This window comes from Alexandromys fortis, unplaced genomic scaffold (genome assembly GCF_014885135.2).
Source record: "Alexandromys fortis isolate MF-2015 unplaced genomic scaffold, M_Fortis_MF-2015_v1.1 scaffold_32, whole genome shotgun sequence".
Classification (NCBI taxonomy): Eukaryota; Metazoa; Chordata; class Mammalia; order Rodentia; family Cricetidae; genus Alexandromys; species Alexandromys fortis.
The window spans coordinates 7,196,067-7,218,830 of NW_026067938.1; the positions used below are offsets into that span (position 1 = coordinate 7,196,067).

General features: G+C 44.7%; 1 protein-coding gene across 1 annotated transcript in view; it reads right to left on the reverse strand.

Annotated features, from left to right (window-relative positions):
* Positions 1–65: 65 nt before the first annotated feature.
* Cenpu (centromere protein U) overlaps positions 66–22,764 on the reverse strand; it is a 25,786-nt gene continuing 3,087 nt past the window's right edge. The window contains exons 3-13 of the mRNA XM_050147341.1: positions 21,135–21,234; positions 17,955–18,051; positions 16,693–16,753; positions 16,207–16,491; positions 13,829–13,898; positions 12,564–12,672; positions 7,519–7,597; positions 6,820–6,867; positions 6,325–6,386; positions 3,636–3,792; positions 66–426 (exon numbers count right to left, since the gene is read on the reverse strand). Of these exons, the coding sequence (XP_050003298.1) occupies positions 313–426; positions 3,636–3,792; positions 6,325–6,386; positions 6,820–6,867; positions 7,519–7,597; positions 12,564–12,672; positions 13,829–13,898; positions 16,207–16,491; positions 16,693–16,753; positions 17,955–18,051; positions 21,135–21,234 (1,182 nt within the window). The 3' untranslated portion in view covers positions 66–312. The remainder of the gene's footprint in view (positions 427–3,635; positions 3,793–6,324; positions 6,387–6,819; positions 6,868–7,518; positions 7,598–12,563; positions 12,673–13,828; positions 13,899–16,206; positions 16,492–16,692; positions 16,754–17,954; positions 18,052–21,134; positions 21,235–22,764) is intronic.

Sequence of the window (22,764 nt, forward strand, 5' to 3'; positions counted from 1 at the left end):
TTCAATAGATGCCCCTAATTAACCAAAATTACTCCATGCTTGCACTGACACCATTAAAAGTTTATTGTAGGGTAAAACTCTTACGCCAAGTGATGACTAACATGTCAAGACTGAAATTTATTAATAACAATCAGAACTACATGGTTTCTGAAACTGCTACAGTTGAACGGGCGTAACTTAGTTTGAATGACAAAATGATAATAAATTCTGATGAGTAAGCCACACTTATTTTCAGAATGGAAGTTTGAAGAGTGTCAAGAGCTCAGCTTCAGGAGAGATGGCGGCAGGAGGCTGACTCAGCTTGTGGTCTTCTCATTCCTGCTCAAGGAGCTTCCCCAGCTGATAGTTGATGGTTTTCAGGTGTTTCTTGGCTCCCAGAATCGTTCTTGCTTTAAACAACAGAGCTGGAAGGCTAGATGAGTCATACTGTTGATGAAAGAGCAATACTTGCTTAACTAACATCATTAGGAAACCATGTTTTAGCCCATCCCAGCTCCTCAGAATATAATGTTGAATAGAACCAACCAACAAAGCCAGAGTAGATCTCTGTACCCCAGGCAACACAAGTTGACTCAAAGAACTGTGGCATCTGCATGACTAAAAATGGCAAGTCATGCCTCAAACTTGGACTAGGCAAGTGTGTTAGTGGTATGTAGGGTCTACTTGATCTCATTTATTTTTAAACAGAAATGTCTACAGCGAGTTTCCTTTTACTGCAAGAACTAATGGAATGAGAACAACTGGCCTGTTAAAATCTACAGCAAAATAATCTCAAAGGTCTCATTTAGGAAAGTTACTTAGAGGATCAATTAAGCCTTAAAAGTTGCCAATCCAAATGTTATAACAAAGTTATAACACTACTCGAAATCCAACTCATGACCTGGAAATAATTAACAAAGCCAAACTTTCTGCTAACTATCTGAGAGAAATTAAATTCCTGTTAAATAATTTACTATACTTTTAGCAGCTTGCTGACAAATGTGTTTCCAAGGTATTTTTCTCAGTGACGAAAACTGAGCAGAAAAGCTGCCAGACAGTGGTGAGCCCTCATAACAATGGGAGTTGTTTTCTGCCACACACATACCGTGTTACTCAACAGACGTAGGTCATCTCCACTCAAGACGCCTCAAGCACCCACTCTCGAAGGAGTGGGAAGAATACACTTGGAGTAGCTGCGGGTTTCATTTAGGAAGAGGTGTGATATATCCAGACGTCACAGGAGAAGGGTAGGTGCCTGACAGTAAGGGTACAACAGGCACTGAAGGTCCTACACAGCTTCATCTGTGACAGCAACTGCTCCACAGTTACCACAGCTTGGTTTTCAAGCCTTGGGGTAGATCTGGGAGAGCATTTGCCTAGCACATGAAAGAGTGATCCTGGCTTAACCAAGAACTATGTATAGATTAGGTCAAAGCTACTATTAACTTTCAAAAATTTAGTGAAATCCCTAAAATAAAGTTTAAGTGTATTTTAAAAACATATTTTTGTAACTCTACTATATGAACAGATCTTCAGCTCAGGAAAACTTAGATCAATGTCAGATCTTAAAATTGAATTTAGAGGTTACAAATACACTTTCTCTACACCATTCTTAGAGTAAATCCTTACACAGCTCTATTGGTACAGTTCTATACTCCACCCTATTGGTGTAATTCTATATATAATTCTACTAGAATAATCCTATTTTTCTAGTTCTATTAGGTATTTAAACTTACAATTTTTAAGCAAACATTTCTATTAATCTTAACTGAGTGTCATAGCAATAGTGAAGTCCCAGGAGCTACCTCAAAGTGTATTAAAATAATAGAAAGCTTCCCTTAAATGAAGGAAAAAAAACAAACAAAAATTGGAAGATATCAGCAAATCACTTAAAGAAAACCAAGAAAAAGAAATCAAACATATAAAAGAAACTGTCCAGGACTTGAAAACTGAAATAGAAACAATAAAGAAAACACAAGCCGAAGGAATTATAGAACCAGAAATCATGAGAAAAAGATCAGGAACCACAAAGCAAGCATGAACAGCAGAATACAAGAAATGGAAGAGAGAATCACAAGCGCTGAAGATACAATAAAGGAAATAGACTCATCAGTTAAAGAAAACATTAAATCTAACAAAAGCTTAACCCAAAATATCTATGAAATATGGGACAGTATAAAAAGGTCAAATCTTAGAATAGGTATAGAAGAGGGAGAAGTTCAGCTCAAAGACACAGAAAATTTATTTAACAAAACCATAGAAGAAAAACTTTCCCTACCTAAAGAAAGATATGCCTATGAAGATACAAGAAGCTTTCAGAACACCAACTAGACTGGATCCAAAGAAAAAGTCCTCTTGCCACATAATAATCAAAACACTAAATATACAGAATAAAGAAAAATATTAAGAGCTGCAAAGGAAAAAGGCCAAGTAACATATAAAGGTAGACCTATCAGAATTACACCTGACTTGTCATTGGAGACAATGAAAGCCAGAAGGTCATGGTCAAGCATTATGCAGACATTAAGAGACTATTAAGATGCCAGCCCAGACTACTATACCCAGCAAAACTGTCAATCACCATAGAAGGACAAACAAGATATTCCATGACAAATCTAGATTTCACCAATACCTAGCCACAAACCCAAGCTTACACAAAATACTAGAAGGAAAACGCCAACCCAAGGAAGGTAGCTACACCAATAAAAACACAGACAATTGATGATCTCATAGCAGCAAATCCCAAAGAAGGGAAAAGCTCACAAATTAACATCACCAACGATGAAAACTAAATTACAGGAGATAGCAGCCACTGGTCATTAATATCCCTTAATGTAAATGGACTCAACTCACCTACAAAAAGGCACAGGCTAACAAATTGGATACGAAAACAGAATCCATCCTTCTTCTGCATACAAGAAACGCATCTCAACCTCAAAGATATTGTCTCAGAGTAAAGGGTTGGGAAAAAATATACCAATCAAATGGACCTAAGAAACAAGCAGGTATAGCTATCCTAATATCTAACAAAATAGACTTCAAGCTAAAATCAGTCAAAAGAGACAAAGAAGGTCATTTCATATTAGTCACAGGAAAAATCCACCAGGAGGAAATTTCAATACTGAACATCTATGCCCCAATTACAAGGGCACCCTCATATGTCAAAGAAACACTTCTAAAGCTTAAATCATATATTGAACCCCACACACTAATAGTGGAAGACTTCAACACTCCCCTCTCAACACTGAACAGGTCAATCAGACAAAAAACGAACAGAGAAATAAGAGAACTAACATATGTTATGACTCAAATGGCCTTAACAGACATCTATAGAATATTCCATCCAAACAGAAGAGAATATACCTTCTCAAAAAAAAAAAAAAAAAAAAGGTACATTTTCTCAACTCCTTTACTGTTTGAAGCCAGTCCTACCATTTCTGTGAAACTGCTACAAAACCATGAGTTTGTGCACAGTACACACGGCCCTCCAGTACAGTTCTCTGAAGGGCACTGAGGAGTGGCACAGATGCTTCTCTTCACTAAGTAGCTAAGGTGACGCTGTGATCTCGCTGACTTACACTGACAGAGCCGCTGGCACTCTACAGGCGAGTGCCCGTAGCAGCTTCTGCTGCACAGCAAGCTTGAATGGGACTCACCTCCTCCTTTTCCTTTGGTTCTTTCTCTTGAACATCTGAATAGTCTTCGTACAGCTGTTTTAAGTTAGATAAGAAATGTATGGAATTCTTAAGTGATGACTTTCTCTCCTTGAGGTCATCATATTTTGTCTGTAATTGTTTCAGTTGTGGTTCTAATCTAGACAACAAAAAAATTTCTTTTAATCTTAAAAAGAAATTATGTAAAACAAATTAATATAAATATATGTATTGTTCATGGACTGAAAGTATTAAAATGCCCAAACTATAAAGAACAGAAACCCAAACCAGAAATAACAAAAACATTTTCTCCTACATAAATGACATACAATAAAGTCCAGCAGTCTACAGTGCATGAGCATCCTGGGAGAAGAAGGAAAAATCAGGGGTGGGCTAGGTATAATTTATAATCATATTCTATGTTTCCAGTCATCTCAACTATGCTATAGGTAGCAGGGACAGCCATGGCTAACTAGCCTCACAGATGCTAAACTTCACCAGGTCATTGAGTCTGGGAACTACGGATTCCACGGGAATCTGGCTAACAGGTAGGAATAGCTGGCATGACAGTCTAGCTAGGAGTTCCCCTTATTAAAATCCCCTCAAGCTTCCAAGGCCAATGAAAATCAGCAGAAAATCTGTCACAAGGCTTGGCTAGAAAGATGTGTGATCTTGGGCCAACAGCCGCCTCTCTAGGGCTGAGTTTCTTCACCTATGAAGAAAATGGGTAACTTGTCATTTATGGCTGAGAAGGAAGGCTGCCAGTTTCATCTTGCAAATAAAAATATGAAAACGAATCTCAGAGGTAAGAATACTGCATCTGTACACATGTTTCTCGTGCTTCTTTGTCCTCTCTGTGTTTATCTGCCTGTGTGTTTTCCTAAAGAGAGAGAGACGGCCTGGTACTGGATGGGTAGAGAAGTGGGGAGGACCTGGGAGGTGAGGGAGGGGGACTGTGATCAGAAAAACAAAACAAAACATAATTTTCAACTTGAAAAAAGAGCTCTTCACACTGGACAACTGCAGCATTGATTTCTTCAGCAGACTCCAGTCTGAACTGGTCACAGTGGCTGGAGGTGTAGGATTGCATTCCCTGTCCTTCCTAAGGGCGGAACCAGCTGAGGCAGTGACTCCCCTGTTAAGTGTCTAATATGCAAAGTTAAGACCATCATATACTTTCTTTACTATGCTTTCTCAAAATGTTTGTCTGCTACAATCACACCTAGAGAAGGAACTAAAGAGGCTGGTCTCAACACATCTCAGTGGCCTCCCACTGTTTAACAAAACAGCCTTATAATAGAGCCATACAATAACTTATCTCATCGAGTCATACTAAGAATGGGCCAAGTGAATAGAGCCTTTAGGAAAGCGCCCTGTCAGAAAAGAAGCTGTCAACTGTTACCACCGTTACTGCTCTATTTCCCCAATGTCCCATGCATGGCCAGCGCCAATGAACACATTTTCTAGTGCCTCCCATAGACTAAATTTGTAAACAAAATGGAATAGACAACTAATTTGTCTCTCAAAAATCTAGTACTTAATCACATGGTATTTCAAGAGTTTGCTGACGTAATGACCTGTCCTGTCCCTCTAAGAGACAAGCCCACCCACTCCCCCCCTCTGCCTAGGCAGAGATGGTTGAAGCCTTCTCACCCCCCCCCCCTTCCCTTTTACTGAATAAACTATATCCATCTCTGGACCTTGTGGGACAGGCTGCCCCGCCAACCCACCCAGATCGCTCACCCACTCCCTCTTACCCACCTGGGACCCACCGAGGCCTTGGGTGGTGGGACCCCACTAACCCTTGGAGAACCGGGTCACAGCGTTATATCTAAGCCATTCCAGCTGACTTATCTCTTTTCTCCTCAAACTTCCTGCTACCATACCCATGTGGTCCTGGGAACTGAACTCATGGCTTTGCTCACGCCAGTCAGGTGCTCTATGCTGAACCACATCCTCAGCCTGTCCAAGCTCTTTTAAAACATCTTAAGAGTGGAGAGCACAGCCAGTCCTACTTTACTTAAGCCTCTGCCTCACACAGCACCCACACCTCAGAAGGACAAGATGCACATGCAGGCTGCCGGACTCGTGTGTGCACTAGTCTTCCCAACCAGTGCATGGGACTACCCCACCCCAGACCTCAGAACATGACTGACATTGTAGAGCGTGTATTTCAAAAGTAACTAAAGAGCCAGGGACCAGCCTGGTTACACAGCAAGACCATCTGTCAAAAAAATAAACGAGCAAGGAAACAACCTAAGCAGAACTGTGTATGAGCCGCTGCAGAAGGACCCTTCCCTGTACTTCCTCACTGACTCGATACCCTCTGAGGAATGATACAATTAGACCCACAGGCACAAGAGGCGCCTGCGGCACTGGGAAAGTCAGTAAGGCACCCAAGTCTGCAGTCCGTGGAAGAGCCTGATTCAAGTTGCCAGGCAGTCTAACCCTAGAGTCTACTCATTAAGTCCGTGATCAGGCTGCCTGAGGCTAGACCAGATATGCTGATCCATGTTGACTCTTCTTTGCTAAGACTCTGCCACTGGGCATCAGAATCTGCTGACATTGATCATCCAAGTGCAAAGGAAACCTGGGGCTTGTCGTGGTCACCACAGCTAACAGCACTCCCGGAAGTGACAGCTCTACTACTGCCCTTTGGATGAGGTCTCAGCAGGAGTGGGTATTATCTTACCGAAGCAGTTCATCCTGGACTTCAATTAAACGCTGCCGTTTCTTTTCCATGTTGGAAATCATCTGAGCAATACAATAATTTACTTAGGTTAACACAGTAGAAGTCTCACTTCTGCTTACACTGTCCTAGGCACTGAAAGCAGAGAAACAGGCAGAGTGCAGCTTAGTGGGCAACTTTGAAGACTGGGGGGTGGGGGGAGGGCGCGGGACCACGGACCCTCCTCTTGCTTCTGGTTTGGCTTGCTTAGCAGTAGCATTTCACGACAGGCCCCAAAGGTAGCAGAGTCAGGTAGTCAGCCTGAGCCCAAATAACCTTTCTCTTTATAAATGACGACAGCAGACTAACAGAGATCCCCATTCCTTAGTCTCCATTAACATTACAAAATCAAATAAAAACCTGACCCAAAGCACAAAGCCTTACACAAACTGTGCAGGTTCTAAGCTAAAGCAGTATTCTTCCTCCCGCCCTACCCCATGACTCACTAAGAGTCCTCACCTGGGTGTTCTTCCTTTTCAAAGCTCTCAGCACCTGGTCTTCTTTAAGCTACAATGACAACAAAAACACAAGCATGCCGAATTTGCCAAAATTAAAGTGTTTCAAGTTCCACATGAGAAGCTGCTGGGAGACAGAAGTTGATAAACTGTCGGAAAGTTTAAGGGCCCGAGTTCAGATCTCCAGCACCGGCACGTTTGGCTTTAACAAGTGCTGGTGGAGATGGGAGCTCCTCAGAGCTCACTGGCCCGTCTTGTGAAATCAACGCCTTTCAGGTTCAGTGAGGCCCTGTCTCAAAAAATACATTGTAGAGCGACTGAGGAAGTTACTTGGCAGAGCCTCTGGCTTCCACATTCACACACATGTGCAATTCCACATCCACACACCCATGAAAGGAAATAAGGGTGGTTCTCACGTGCTTATTGCCACAGAGCCAGCAAATGCAAGCTTGTCTACAACCATAGGGTACTTCCCAAAACTTAGTTTAAAAATTTTGGAGCAGTCAGGCATAGTGGTGCAACCTTTATTCAAGCACTCACTCAAGAGTCAGAGGCAGGTGGATCTCTGAGTTTGAGACCAGCGTGGTCTACCGAGTGAGTTCTAGGACAGCCAGGGTCACACAGAGAAATCCTATCTCAAAAATAAATAAATAAATAAATAAATAAGTAATTTTAAGCAATATAATTATGCCAGTGAACTTACCATTTTGAAGAGTTCTCCTTTAAATTTAAAATAAAATTTGTCGATGGCTTGACAACATCTTTCAGACTCTACTCCTTGTCTGTAAATTGTTTTAAGAAAACCAAAATAGGTATCATAAAGGATTTTGAAGGATGCATTTCATTTACTTGATACATAAGTACGTACAGTTTGGAACATATTGTTTAATTATCTAATATAACAATGTAAAGCCTACAGCTTTTCTCATACTTAATAAAATTGGGAATAAGAGAGGAGAAGGGAGAGACAAACGAGAGGAAAGGAGCAGGGAGCAAATGAAAGAGAAGAAACCTGGTGGACAGGCTCTGGGAACCTTGAGGCAGGACACAGTAACTGCTCTTAGATCTCCAGCCTATAACTGGACTGAGTTGTCAATTGACAAACTAGGGCCTTGAGCAGTCTAGAAAAGCCCTTTACCAGTGAGCCACACCCCAAATCCAGTGGTTTTATCATTGAGTTTTTAAGAGTTCTTTGTAAATTCTGAGTAGAAGTCCTTTATCATATACATCTTTCAAAAACTGTTTATTCTCTTATAATTTCATACACACATATGTTATTTGATCAAAGCTCACTCATTATTCACTCCTATTCTTCTCCTTTCCTAGCATATCCCTTCTTTTCAAGTTCTACTTTCTTTCTGATCCCCCTTGTGTAATTAGGAATTGCCCGCTTAAGCATGGGTCGGTGGGGAACAAATAAATCTCTTGCAAAGCTTTTCTCCCACTCTGTGGACGATCTTTTCATGCTTGACAGTATCTTGCAGAAGAAGAAGTTATTAACTCTTGGGTTGCGTTCCTGCTGTTATTAAGTCACCATCAAATCCCAGTCACTGTGTTTTCCCTTTCGCTCTCTTCTGGGAGTTTGCTGGTTTAGGTTTACATTTAGGTTTGTGATCCAGTCTGAGTTGAGTGTGTTAAGGGGCAGCACTGGTTGCTCACGCATGTCCCACTGCTGTAGTGCTTGTGTTTCTTTTCATTTCTGAGACAGGGTTTCTATGTAGCCTTGGGTGGCCTAGAACACAAGTGCAGACCTGCTGGCTTCTGCCTCCAGAGAACTGGGATTAAGGTGTGCACCCCACAGCCAGCCTGCAGCACCGTTTGCTTTTGACTGCCTCCACTGTGCTGACCCCATGCGGGCTCCCTGCCGTCTGTTATTTTCTCCAGCACTGCACTGCACTGAGCGCCACAGCTTACAGTGAGCCTATGGCAGCACCAGCCACTCTCAGCCTTTCCTCTCCAGGAACATGAGGATTTGTCTGTGAATACCCACAACAGGGATTCTGAAATTGCCTGGCGCTAGAAGTCGTGAGGAACTGACACGCTGACGGTACTGAGTTCATCTATAATGAGCAATACCGCTGCACTTGTGCACTTCCACCTCGAGTTCTACCAGTCTTGGACTGCTCTTCCCACAGCTCTTACATAGACCTTATCTGGGGCATTACTTCACGCCAGTGGTGCTAGGCTTTAATTTCAGATTCCGCTAGTCCCTGCGATGTAATGGGTTGTTCTCTGCAGTATCCGTACTTCTTAGCTCTTTCCCCTTATCTACTGTGCTAGCTAAGACTTACATTATGTCAGACTGACTGCTGAGAGGGGACAGCCTTGCCTGCTTCCTCGGTATGCTAGCTCTAAGTTCCTTGTAGATAATTCTTTATCAAGTTATCTAGCCTAATTTAATTTTTAAAAACCATGCATGGCTATCGGATTTTGTCAAGTACTTTCCCTGAATTTAACACATGATCATGTTAACTTTTCACCTTTAGCCTGGAAATATTTATTTTGCTTTCTAAAGTTGAATCAGTCTTGTATATCTTGGATGAATCTTACTTGGTGGTAGTATTTGTTTTTAATACATTGTTGAAATCAATTTACTAATATTGTGTTGAGTATTTTGCAACTATTTCTTAGGAAAAACAGATACAGATCTACTTGGGTTATGTATTTCTTTGTGTGTGTGTTTTGGCTAACTTCATCCACTTGACCTAAGTAGCTCTGAACAGCAAACGCACAACCAAAGCAGGAAAAGGCAACGCAGAGAACGCAAGGAAACATCTGCAAGCCATAAATCTGATAAAGGAACAATATCCAAATGTATCTAAAAATCAGCACATGCACACAACGTCCAACTGAAAAAATGAGCGAAGGACTTGAAAGAAAACAGAAAGATGGCTACCGGCTACCACACACACAGACATCCAGTCACAGTAAGCAAGAGGGGAGCAAATGAGAGCTACAGAACAAGCTTACATCCACACGTGTGAACAAGCTTACATCCACACGCGTGAGCGTTAAATACCGAACAAGCGGTGGACAAGTTGCAATGTGGTGGTGGGAGCAAGGCATGCACACGTCTGTGCCTTTGCGGAGGCCAGAGGACAACAGGTGCCCTCCTCGATCACTCTCCACGTTACTCCTTTGAGACTGGGTCTCCCACTAAACCAGGACCTGGGCTGGAGGCAAAAAGCCCCAGCTGCCCTCCTGTCTCCACCCACCCAGCCCTGGCGATCCAGCCGTGCACAGCCACACCTAGCTTTGCATGTGGATGCTGGGATCCACACGGGAGGCCTTGTGTTTGCATAGCAAACCCTCTCTCTACTGAGCCATTCTCCCAGTCACTGAGGGCAGAAGTGTGAAACGGTGTGGAGATCTCAGAAAAACATCAGACAGTTTAAAAGATAAGGAACAAGTGCCATGTGGTCCATCCAGCAGTTGCACTTCTGGCTATCTACACAAAGAACTGAGAGAGGAACAAAAATCCACCAGTAATCACAAAGCATCTGCTACGGAGAGAAGGTGGTCAACTGCTTTAACGGCTGCAGTTCTGCGAAATGAGCAAGTTCTGGAAGTGTGCGGCACAGAGTGCAGATAGCCCGCCATTCCGCACTTAAAGAAACGGCCAATGGAATACTCTGTGATGTGTTTTCACAATAAAACATTACTTGTCTACTTCACGGCTATCTGGACAGCTGAGGGAACACTGTTTGCAGGGGTGACTACGCACTTCCCTGCCCTGGGGAGACAGCACCATGGCTGACAGCTCTGGAGTGGCTGACAGCTCTGGAGTGGCCGCAGCAGGGAAGGGGGGGGGAGGACGGAGGAAAAGTGGAATGGGAAGAGTTGGTAGACGCAATGGGATGGTTAGTTCTGTCAACCACACAATCGAGAACACCGGGGAAGACCGCCTCAGCAGGGACAGTCTAGACCAGGGTGTCCAGGGACAGGCCTGGGAGGGATCTTCCTGTAGAGTTAACTGCGGTGGGAAGACCCACCCTGGACATAGGTGACGCCATTCATGGGTAGGGGCATGGGCTGTATAAATGGAGAAAGCCAGCAGGATTAGCAAGCTTGTCTGCATTCCCCAGATAGTGGAAGTGACTAGCTGTTTCAGGGTCATGCAGCCAATTCCCTCAGTGCTGAACACAGCCCAAAACAGTCATCTAAAATAAACCCCCTTCCTTTTGAGCTGCTTCTCAGGATATTTTAATGGCAGCTGCAGGAAGGAGACAACAGTGGGGCACAGAGCCCCCTGGGGTCCACCAGCATTCCTCTGGAGCGATGGTGAGGATTCCACCCACTGACCCCACCCACGACTGAAGAGGACAGTCTGCCACACTTCACTGCCACACTGTCCCTTAAACACCTTAGTGAGCTCTACCAAGTCCAAGACCAGTGTCAGTGGTGGCCCCACACTGTGGCTCACAACAGGATGGGTATCCCTCCTTGGATGTAAGCCTGCCTTCCTAGATAAACTTCTTTCAGGAAGTAAGTGTTGGGCAAATCTCCCACAGCAGCAGAGGAGCCTCCACAGTCCCTCCCCCCCAGCATGCAACTTCTGCCCTCCAGATTCCTAAGCTTCCACTCACTGACTCACTGACTAGCTGACTATCATCCCAGTGGGTCCTGTTCTCAGAAAGGCCAGATGCATTCACAGCTGGGTGTGACTAGTCCATGTCTCTCAGACCCACTCTGACAGGCTGCATTTTAAAATATTTTTGTTTAAGATCTTAAATTTTATGAATCACTCTCTTCAGGAAAGTACAAAGCTGGACTTGCGCTGGAGGAAAATGAGTGAGCCCTGACGGCTTCAGCTGTTTCTCCAACTTTCCCCAGCGAACCCCAGGCTGGAGAAGAAAACCAAAGGCACGTGCATCTATCTTGATGCTGCCCAGAGGGGTGTTGTAGTATAGTGCTTTAACTATGCAAAGTCGGGTCACATATGTTGTTGATATATACATTGTTGTGTATGCTGCATTTGTTTAACCATGTAAGGATGTGTTGCTGTCTTACCTTGCCTGTCTAAGGCACCTGATTGGTCTAATAAAAAACTGATCATCCAATAAATGTTCTAGGCAGTAGAGGGATAGGCGGGGCTGGTGAGCAGAGATAATAAGTAGGAGGAGAAGTCTATGTTAGAAAGGAAAATGGAGAGAGAATGAGGGAGAAAAAAAGGGAGCTGCTCAGGGCCAGCCAGCCAGGCAGCCACCAGCCAGCCAGACATTCAGAATGAAAGAAAGGTAAAAAGCCCAAAGCAAATGTGGATGAAGAGAAACAGGTTAATTAAGTTATAAGAGCTCGTGGGGCAAGCATAAGATGAGGCTGAGCATCCATAACTAACAAGAAGTCTCTGAGTTGTGATTTGGGAGCTGGTTGGCGGCACAAAAGAATGAAGTCCTGCTGCAGCCTGTTCTCTGCATGAGCCATGGGAGCTGCGTAGCCACGGGCTCGTCCCTCTCCACTGCTTTCATGGGAGACAGAAGGGCCTGGAGTGTGGCCATAGCTGGCACACACGTTCTGACGGAGAAACACTAACAGCACTGGGGAAACACTTCTTTCTAGACTAAATCAATGTCTATGAGAAACGTCTAGACTAGATGATTCAGTAACTTGAAACTAGCATAATAAATGTACATGTAGAAGGATTATAATGAAAATGTAAAGACATCTTAGATGCAGTAACACTGGAACTAGGATGGACACAGCGGTACTCTGAGCAAGGTCCAAGGATTACAACGTCAAGGGACTTACTTATACTCCAGGAAGGTTTTCTCAAACACAGACAAAATAACATCCAGCTCCATGATGTCACCACGTCTCTTTCCTTCTAGACACCAAATGTGCATACTTTCAGAAGCATCTAGAATATTAAGCACATGTCAGTTTAATATAATCATTATCTGCAAACTGGCTCTAGGTCCTGGACTCTGACCCCTGAAGACAGTAGTCCTCCAGGGTGTAAAAGAGCTAAAGCTCTACTCATTTCTTCCCGCCCCAGGCCAGAGAACAAACCTGCCTGCTGTCACTCCTTCCTGCGGCTATGGCTGGCCTTCTGAGACAGGGTCACTGTGCTGCAGAGTGGGTCTCCTGCCGGCTCCACTAAACTCCACTACACTTACTCACATGTCACCGCCATTCTATTTCAGTGCTGTTTTAACTGTACAGCATATGGTAGGAGTTTACAATGACCTGGGAAATTGGGATATATCTATCGTATGACTCAGCAACTTCACTCTCTACTTCTCCAAGAAGAATAAAAACATGTTGATAACAAAACCATGTTGATAAATTGTGCATAAAAATGTCCATGAGGCAGTTCATAAAGAGGCTGGAGCTATAGAATGGGCAAGGCCAGGAACTAAATCTCTACCATTGCAAGGGCTAAAAACATAAAGAAAGGGAAGAGAAAACAAAAGGGGGAAGAATCAGGTTTTCTTTACAGTGACTGTAGTGAGCAAAAACGTGACTCACTGCTGCAGCAATCCCATCTACACAAGACTCTAGCTTTATTATGTGTCTGTGTGCAGGCACCCAGAGGCCGGAAGAGGGCGCGGATGCCCCGGGAAGTATTGTAAACTGCCTGATGTGTGGGTACTGGGAACTAACTTTAGACGAATAAGGAGGAGAGGGAAAGAGTGGGGTTGGATTTTATCAAACAATATTATATGCATGCAGGAGTATTCATTTTTTTAAGTTCATGATAAAATGATAAAACAGAAAAAAAATGTTACTCCAAAATCATAATTTCTTAATCAAGTGGCAGTTTTAGCCAAGATGGCGGTGTAAGCCTTTAGCTCCGGTACTCTGGGGGGCAGAGGCAGATGGATATTGTGAGTTCAAGGCCAGCCTGAACTACAGAGTGAGTTCCAGGACAGCTAGGGCTGTCCAGAGAGACACCATCTCAACACCACGCCCACCCAATAAAGTTTGCTCTTTCAACAACTAAGACAACTTACAAATGGGAAACCTTAGAGATCCGCTATACAAGTGACAAGGTATAGAGCACCATCCCCTACCTGAGTCTGTGGCTTCGCTTCTTGATTTCTTCCTTCTGCTGGGGGACGGCCTCACTTTCTTCTGAGTTTTCTACCAAAATAAATAAATAAATAAATAAATAAATAAATAAATAAAATAGTATAGTTATTTAGGAAAACTTTTTTCTCTAAAATTTAAAGATTAGGACAACAACATTAGCAAACCATCGATTGATATTAACTACAGTTCTTGTTTAGTTCGTAGGAAAAACTGAAGAACAATCTCGGGCCAAGGGGTCCTAGTACATGAAGCTACACACAAGACGCTGTGGCAGTAAGGAGCATCTGTGGGTGCTGATGGGATCGTGCCTGAGAGAGGTGACAGCGATGATAACATGCTGAGAACTCCCCCCCCCCCCAGACCCACTAGCCTAACAAATCCTAAAACCAGCTCCTGATGGGATCTACCAGGAAGAGCACAAGGGTCATAGTATGAAGAATTCCAAGATGACTGACAGGCACAATTCCCTCCCTCTCGAGTGCAGACAGCACCTGGGAATAGGACCAGGTCTGTTCCCTGGACTCTACAGGTGGGTGAGACGCCACTGTGGGAACCTGGAGGGTCTGGGGCTGGCTCTGCAGGTGCAGGCACCAAGGGCTACATAAGAGCACCTGCAGGAACTGAGAGCAACCTCAACCTCCAAGAGGAGAGAACATAGGGACCTTAGAATTAAAGCCTCAATGAGCTTAATTCTGTCAACAACTCGAAAACTCTTTAAGGAGAAATTCAAGCCTCACCTGAGATGTCAGCCCTGGATTTCCACCTCTACCACCCTGAGCAGAGGAGCCAGCTAAACTGAAGCTGGACTCCCAGCCTGTGGAAGCTACGACATGATAAATGCATGCGTGTAAGCAACCAACTCTGTGGTCATTAGTGTGAAGCAATTATAGACAGAGAGGTGGAGTCCCACTAAGTTAGACAATGGGAAAATGTCTTAGGCTTTTACACACTCGCCCTAGCAAAGGATAAAATCAAGCCTGTTGTAACTCCAAACCCCAGGCAAATGTCAGGCTGACCTGCTGGGAGAGCCAGTCACAGAAGGACTGGACACAGAACTCAACATCGCTAAACAACATGGACTACATTTCAAATTCTCGACTAAAACGGACACACAAGAAAATGTGACCCAGAGTTGGGACAAAAGCAGACTGAAGAGAAATGGAGCCAAAGACGGTGCAGACAATGGTTTAGGAAGCAAAGGCTGAAGCAGGTGCCATCCTGTCTGGGCAGGGAGGGCGGTCATAGCAGAGAGCCTCCTGTGGGCGGAAGTGAGGGTCAGGACACAGGCAGACCCCAGCACACCAGTAAGCTGGGGTGGGGGTAAAAGCATTCTCTGTCCGGTCCATCTTCTGTGGCTGTGACCGGTGCTGCTCCACCCTGTGTCTAATCTCCATCCCTCTTAGAATACCTGTGACCACATCCGAGGGTACACATATAATTCATGAGTGTATAGCTTTGGCTACCGATATAAACAGAATTATTTCTCTAAAATAGTCAACCAAATGAGTTTAATAAAATAATATATAAGAACACGAACCAAGATACTGTATTCTAGTTATCTCAAAAACAAATCATGACAATTATGACCCATAGCATTTTTTTTTCATAAGGAAACAAATCAAGGGTATATGAAGACTGTGCTACAATGTAATCCATCACCGAGCAGGTTGTACTTACACACTGAGGAAGACACACCCACACACACCCATACACCCTAACAATCAGGAAAAGAAGAAGCCATGTATTTGAAAAAGAACAATGGGGTGTATGGGAGGGTTTGGAGGGAGGAAAGGGAAGGGAGAAATGATGTGATCATATTACAATATCAAAAATAATTAATATACCCATCAAAGCATCAAAATTGTAATTTTCGTCAACAGATACTACGGGTTCCCACGAGAGGAGTGCAGCACTGATTAAAGGACGCCGCCGCGGAAGGACTGGAGCACACACCAGGACACAGATGTTGTTCTGGATTTTAGAACTGTAGATAAATTTATCTTCCTTTCTAGATTTTTCTGATTTTCTAAAAGAAACATTGCTTTCTGTAATAAAAGCTCTAAACTTATTTTTAAAATTAAAAAAAAAATTCTCCTTAATCTTTTTCTTCGATTTATTTTTGCTATGTTTAAATGATGTGTATGGGGGAGGAGTATATGCATAGGAACACAAGTACCCACAGAAGTCAGGGGTGTCAGAGCCCCTGCGGCTGCGGTTATAAGCAGTGTAAGCTGCCTAGCACAGGTACTGGGAATCGAACTCCGATCCTCGAGAAGAACACTGAGTCGTCTCTCCAGCCCCTTCTTAATCTTTTTAATGAACGTTTCTCTCTGAGGGGCAGATGGCAAACACTGCTCACCAGCGGTCTCTGTATTGCTCGAGTCTCTCCTACAGCAGAGGGCTGAGTGCCTTGGGGTCTCGCCTTCTTGGCCGTGAGGTTTTCCGCTGGCTTCACAGGGGGTGCTGCCTGGGGCTGCTGTGCTGGCTTCACAGGGGGTGCCGCCTGGGGCTGCTGTGCTGGCTTCACAGGGGGTGCTGCCTGGGGCTGCTGTGCATGTGTTCTCTCTGTGGACATCACTTTCCTCCTTACGTCATCTTCAGAGCTCTCAAACTCATCGCTGATGGGCTCAAGCTTTCTCCTTGGCTATGAAGGAAACAGCATTGCTTGTTTAGAAAATTCAACTCTTAGACAGGCGGATCTCTGCGAGCTCAAGGCCAGCCTGGTCCACATTTCTAAGACTTTTCTGTATGAAAAAATACTGCTACAGGATTTTTTTCTCTATTTGCACGTACTCCAAGTAAAAAGGGTTCTTAGAAAGAGAGAAGAACGAACACTCCCACATACCTTTCCCGTGCTGCTCTTCAGAGAACTGCTTCCTCTTGCTTCAGTCTCAGAAAGGTTCAGGCTGCCAAACAACAAGCCATCAGCACCGTGCACGTGACATTCTCCACACGACGCTTCAGCGTGAAAACCAGTGGGCTGTGAAGGGTTTTCTACCTGCTGCGGGCAGGCCTTCCAAAACCATCTGTAATTCTGTGGGGTAGTTTGAATGTAATTGTCCCCATCAAGCTCATTGGGAGTGACACCTTTAGGAGGTGTGGCCTTATTGGAGGAGGTGTGGTCTCATGGGAGGAGGGCTTTGAGGTCTCATATAAGCTCAAGTCATGCCCAGTGAGGCCCAGTGAGGCAGTTCACTTCTTGTTGTGTTGGGGACTGTGGACCCCAAGACCCTGAATTTCTTATAAACAACTTGTTTTTCCAATGCTTGCTGCTGCTCTGAGCAAAGCAACTTGTTTTCCTGTGTTTGCAGCTGCTCTGAGCACGAGACCCTCAGGAGTTCCTGATGGCAGGGGGAGTGGTTTCTGGTGGGTTTGGTGGGGCATGGCTATTAGTTAAGGATCCCTATATAAAGGGGGCATTCTTGGGGAATTCAAGACCTGTGTTTCAGCCGGGCAGTGGTGGCACACACCTTTAATCCCAGCACTCGGGAGGCAGAGGCAGGCAGATCTCTGTGAGTTCGAGACCAGCCTGGTCTACAAGATCTAGTTCCAGGACAGGCTCCAAAACACAGAGAAACCCTGTCTCGAAAAACCAAAAAAAAAAAAAAAAAAAAAGACCCGTGTGTCTGTCTGTATTTGTGTGTGTCAATCTCCAGGCCCTTGCCAGACGCATGAACCATCCTGTACTATAGGCATAGTACCGTAGTACACGTAGTACAGGCACTACAAGATTGTAGTACATGAAGCAGTACAGACGTTACACTGTTGCTGGCATATCAAGATGTAAAACTCTCAGCTACCTCTCCAGCACCATGTCTGCCTACACACCAACATGTTCCATCATGACGATAACAGACTGAATCTCTGAACTGTAAGTTGCCATCCCAATTAAATGTTTTCCTTTATAAGAAGTGTCATGGTCGTGGTGTCTCTTCACAGAGATAAAGCCCTAACCAAAACACTCCGGCACCAGGGGATCCAACGCTTCTGGAGTCCTAGGGTACCTGTGCTCACTTGCACACACCCACACATATAATTAAAAAATAGTTAAAGTAAATTTAGCCCTCCCCAAACAAATCAAACAATCTGCTTGAGATGGACCCATACCTTCTGCCCTCTTCTCTTCCATGAGTGGCTGGAAAGATTGGCGGCCTTTTGGGCAGCTCCTCTTCGGCATCAATAACAGTACTGTGTAGAGGAGGGTCTACAAAAACAAAAGAGCAAATTTACATGGACTGTCTAGGGAACAAGGTCATATTCCCTGTCAGGGATACCAGGCAATCTTTGTTTAAATGGCCAAGCAAGTCAAATCTATCCCACACGCCACTTTCCAGATATGTTTTAACTCGTCCCTCAGTAATAGAAGATGTAAACCTTATTGCCAATAAAAACATGGCTTCAGGGGCTAGAGAAGAGGCTCACTGGCTGAGAGCACTTGCTGCTCTTGTCAGGGACCTAGACTTGACTCCCAGAACCCACAAGGTGGCTTTTAACTTTCTGTAACTCCAATTCCAGGACATCCTCTTCTGGCCTCCACAACCACCAAGCATGCACACGGTACCGACATACATGCAAGCAAAACCCTCATACACACAAAATAAAATAAATCGAAAAAGAAATTTTAAAGGCATGTTTTCAAATTATATATCTATATTCTCATGTATATTAATAGAAATGTTTTCATAACACAAGATAAACATGAGTAGGAAGCCTAACCGGGTCTTTCTTACCACTATGCATGATTGAACACACCCCTCGAGGCCGCTGCGCTGGTTATCAATTGCTCAAGCTTAGAGTGTGCCCCTCTGACTTCATCACTCACAAGCACCGAGCATTTAGATGGCACTGGGGAGGGCACCTGTCCTCTCGAGTTCGCCTGGACTGCAAGGCCTTTACACTAGAGCAAGAAGTGAACCTGAAGGAAGACATAGGTGCCAACATGGCCTTGGTGGAAAGGCAGGGAAAGGGGATGCTAAGGCTGCTCCTACCTGCTGGGGGTGGTGGATACGGCAGGGATGGAAAATCTGAAGGGGCAAAGGAGGTGACCAGTCTCAACAGACGTAATTGCTGCAAGGGGAGCTGGGAAGAGCCAAGCAACCGGGTTTTTTTTTTTTTTTTAATGTTCCAATGTTAGTATGATATACAAATTTAAAAGTTTCCTTTCCAAAATAAATAGCAATTTAAATACTGAACATGTCAACTGCATGATTTTAAGGCTGATAATATATTCCGTGATGCCCTCAACTAAGCAATGGCATTGGTTTCTTCTACAGCTGGGAGTGAGGGTCATCATGCCCAAAGATAAAGGCATGCCCAAAGATAAAGAAATCAGTCCTGAACTTTCACAAGTCAGCTTCTCTAAAGATTAACAACCTATCAAGAGCACGCCCAGAAGATATGTGACATCATTATAAAAATGTGCATACAACCATTAGATACATTTCACATCTCTTATATAAGTATAACCAGGATAAAAGAGGAAAGAGAAAGAGAAGAAAGAGAAAGCCCAAAGTAGCAAGGCTGGGTAAGCCAGAAGCTGAGCCACACACACCAATGTAAGATATAAACTGTGGCAGCCACTGTGGGACACGGCATCGAGGAGTCCTCAAACATACAGCCCTACAACTGGTATGGCTGATGTACACCCCAGGGGTCCTACTTGTGGGTACCTGCACAATAGTGAAAGCAGGGACTCAGAGACATCTGCACACCAAATCTCCACTGACAGATGAGTGCATGACCAAGTCCGCTTTCTGTTGCTGCTGTGTTTTGAGATCAAGTTTCATGTAGCTCAGGCTGTATACTCAAGCATGACTTTAGACAGCTGGTTTTACTGCCTCCCCCTACCTCCCAGGGGCGATGATAACAGTGTGCTACCACATTCAGCTGGGATTGGGCTTACAGAAACAGTCCTGTACTGTAGGCAAGATCCTGAGCCGGTCCCCAGCACCACAGACACTCGTAACAGGACAAAAGGCAGTTCTAAATCACGATGACAGTCATGACCCGAAAGGCAATACGCTGGATGAAATTAGCCGGATACAAGAGGACAAATGTGCTGGACAGTTTTATATCAACTTGACACAGTCATCTGAGAGGAGGGCGCCTCAAGTGAGAAAATGCCTCCAGAAGATCAGGCTGCAGGCAAACCTGTAAGGCATTTGTTTTTATTAGTGATTGATGGGGGATGGCCCAGCCCATTGTGGGTGGGGCCATTCTTGAACCTGCGGTCTTGGGTTCTATGAGAAAGCAGGCTCCAGGAGAAGCAAGCCAGTGAGCAGTACCCTTCCATGGCCTCTGCATCAGCTCCGGCCCCCAGGTTCCTGTCCTGACTTCCCTCGATGATAGCAGTGAAGACAAACAGACCCTTTCCTCCCAGCTTGCCCTGGCCACGGTGCTTCATCTCAGCAATAGCAACCCTAACTGAGACAGCCATGTACCTTCCTCTCACGTGAGGCTCCTAGAGTCGCCCAATTCACGGAGTGGCTGCCTGGGGCCGGGCCATGAGAACAGGGAGCTGCTTACTGGCTATGGAGTCTGAGTTCAGGATAATGAGAGTTCTGAAGATGAATGGTGAGAGATGGCTGCTTAGCAGTGTGAACGGACCTCTCTGCCACGGACTGCTGTGTTTAAAACTAATTAAAATAGTGAAGTTTGTGTGTAGATCAACCCTCTATGCATACAACACCACAAGGAGACATTTATTTTATACTCACTAGACTAGCTAGAATAAAAAAGTCAGAATGTTAACACCAAAGTTGGTATAAACTCACTATAGATTCAACAGTTCTCCTAGGGCTATGTCTCAGAAAACCGCGCGCGCACACACACGCACACACACACACACACACACACACACACACACACACACGGATGCACAGGCACACACATGCACACATTCACACACACAACCGTGACCGTGAATGTTCATAGCAGCGCAGCACTATGATCAAGAAAAAGAGAACCCAAAGCCAACTGAGCATTAGTAAGCCATAAAATTTAAGAATGAAGTAGATACACGCTACAACCTTGAAAACGTGATGCTAATTCAAAGAAGCTCACCAGAACAGGGTACATAGTCTATGATTCTATTTATATGAAATGTCAGAAGAGACAAAGCAATAGAGTTTGGAAGTAAATTTACAGTGTCCAGGGACCAAAGGAAGGGAAAGAGGGCTAGCTGGTGTGGGGAGGTTCTCCAGGCCAAACCTGCTCCGGCCTTAGATAACAGACATGCTAACTAAGCACTGCAGCGCCCACGTCCTGACAGGAATGGAGAACACGAACCGAAGGACTCATTCAGCTCCTCTTCATCTCCCAGCACGCTTGAGGCAGAATTATCCGAGAAGTCAAACGGGTCCTTAGGCTTGTGCTTTTGACCAGCTCTCTAAAAGTGAATAAAAGCATTTAATGAAATGGAGACCGTGTTGACCACACTCTTCTTTTAAGGACCCTACGGTCCTCCTAAGGAGTCCTGTGGTTCCTAGAAGCACTTGACAGTTTTGAACCTCGCCACGACTTTGATGATTCAGAACAGGGAAAGATGAAACACTTGTATGAGACCAGAGTAGACTAGGTTCTGGTGGCCATAAGATCTCTCTAAAAACTATTAAGCAGAACCATTATGTACAGAAGCAGATACTGACAAGCTAGGGAGGGATGAACATGGCTGTGTTTCAACAGAACTGACTTCTGGGCACTGAAATTTCCTATCATTTTCACAGGGCATGGGACATCTTCATTTAGGTCACCTTTATTTTATTTTTTGAGACAGGGTTTCACTGTTATTCCAGGCTGGCCTTGAACTCAATGTACAGGAGTCCTCCTAAGTGCTAGGATTATAAACAGGTGTGAGCCATCCCATCCAGTTTATTTAAATCATTTTAAAATACAACAAACAACAAAAACCATTCTTAGTTCACATGGCTGTACAAAAACAAATGGCAGGCTACCTTTGGACCACAGGTATCGTTCACCTAAATCCTTGATGTAGGGGACAGTATGATCCCCTCCCCCCCCAAAAAAGCCACAAGCTCATAAGCAGTTTTGACTGCACACAGGGTAAAGCTGCCTTCCTACCGGACAGAGGACTTCCAGTTCCATCTGTTTCAATACACAGACAAAACCCTAATCCCAATGAAAGACCAAAATAAGATCATCTTCTATGGTAGCTTACAAAATACAAGAGGATATTATTCCAGATAAGGAAAGTCTGGAAGCTATTAAGGACATGCAATTACACTGGCAGACAAAACTCCGAGCCTCGGGGAAAGCCGCATCCAGAGCGTTATATGGAGAAGTGCCAAGAGACAGCCTAAGATTTGCTCTCCAGCCAAGGACGCCTCCCTCACAGGCAAGGTAACTCCCTCCTCCAGGGAGGACCTGAAAGCCAACCAGAAAGGCTGGGAAGGGGTGTAAGCGAGTAGAGAACCACTCCCCACCCCACCCCACCCCTGGGCACAGTGGACTTCAGCCACCCTGAGTGGGGGTGGGCAGGAAAGCAGAGCAGAATCCCAGAGGTATGCTAGAGATTCCCACAGTGAGGAAACACCATCCAGGTTAGAGTCAGGGCAGCAGGGTGGACCTGCTGAAGATGGAGACAGTCAGCCCAGAAGGCCACCAGCGCTCCGAAGAGCTAGTCCTAACCGGGAGAAGCAAGCACCTTCATAGCCCTGACTGGAAACGGCGATACAGGTATTTGGAATTAGCAATCAAGAGTGTTAAGCAAATGCACGTGCCTTTAACACTTCCTGAGGAAAAACAAAACTATTACATGGACCAAGAGGAATACCATAGGCCCACACACAGCTGTTAAAAACTGTGGCAGGGAGAGACTGCTGTAAGTGAAAAATTTCCTTCCTTCCTTCCTTCCTCCCTCCCTCCCTCCCTCCCTCCCTCCCTCCCTCCCTCCCTCCCT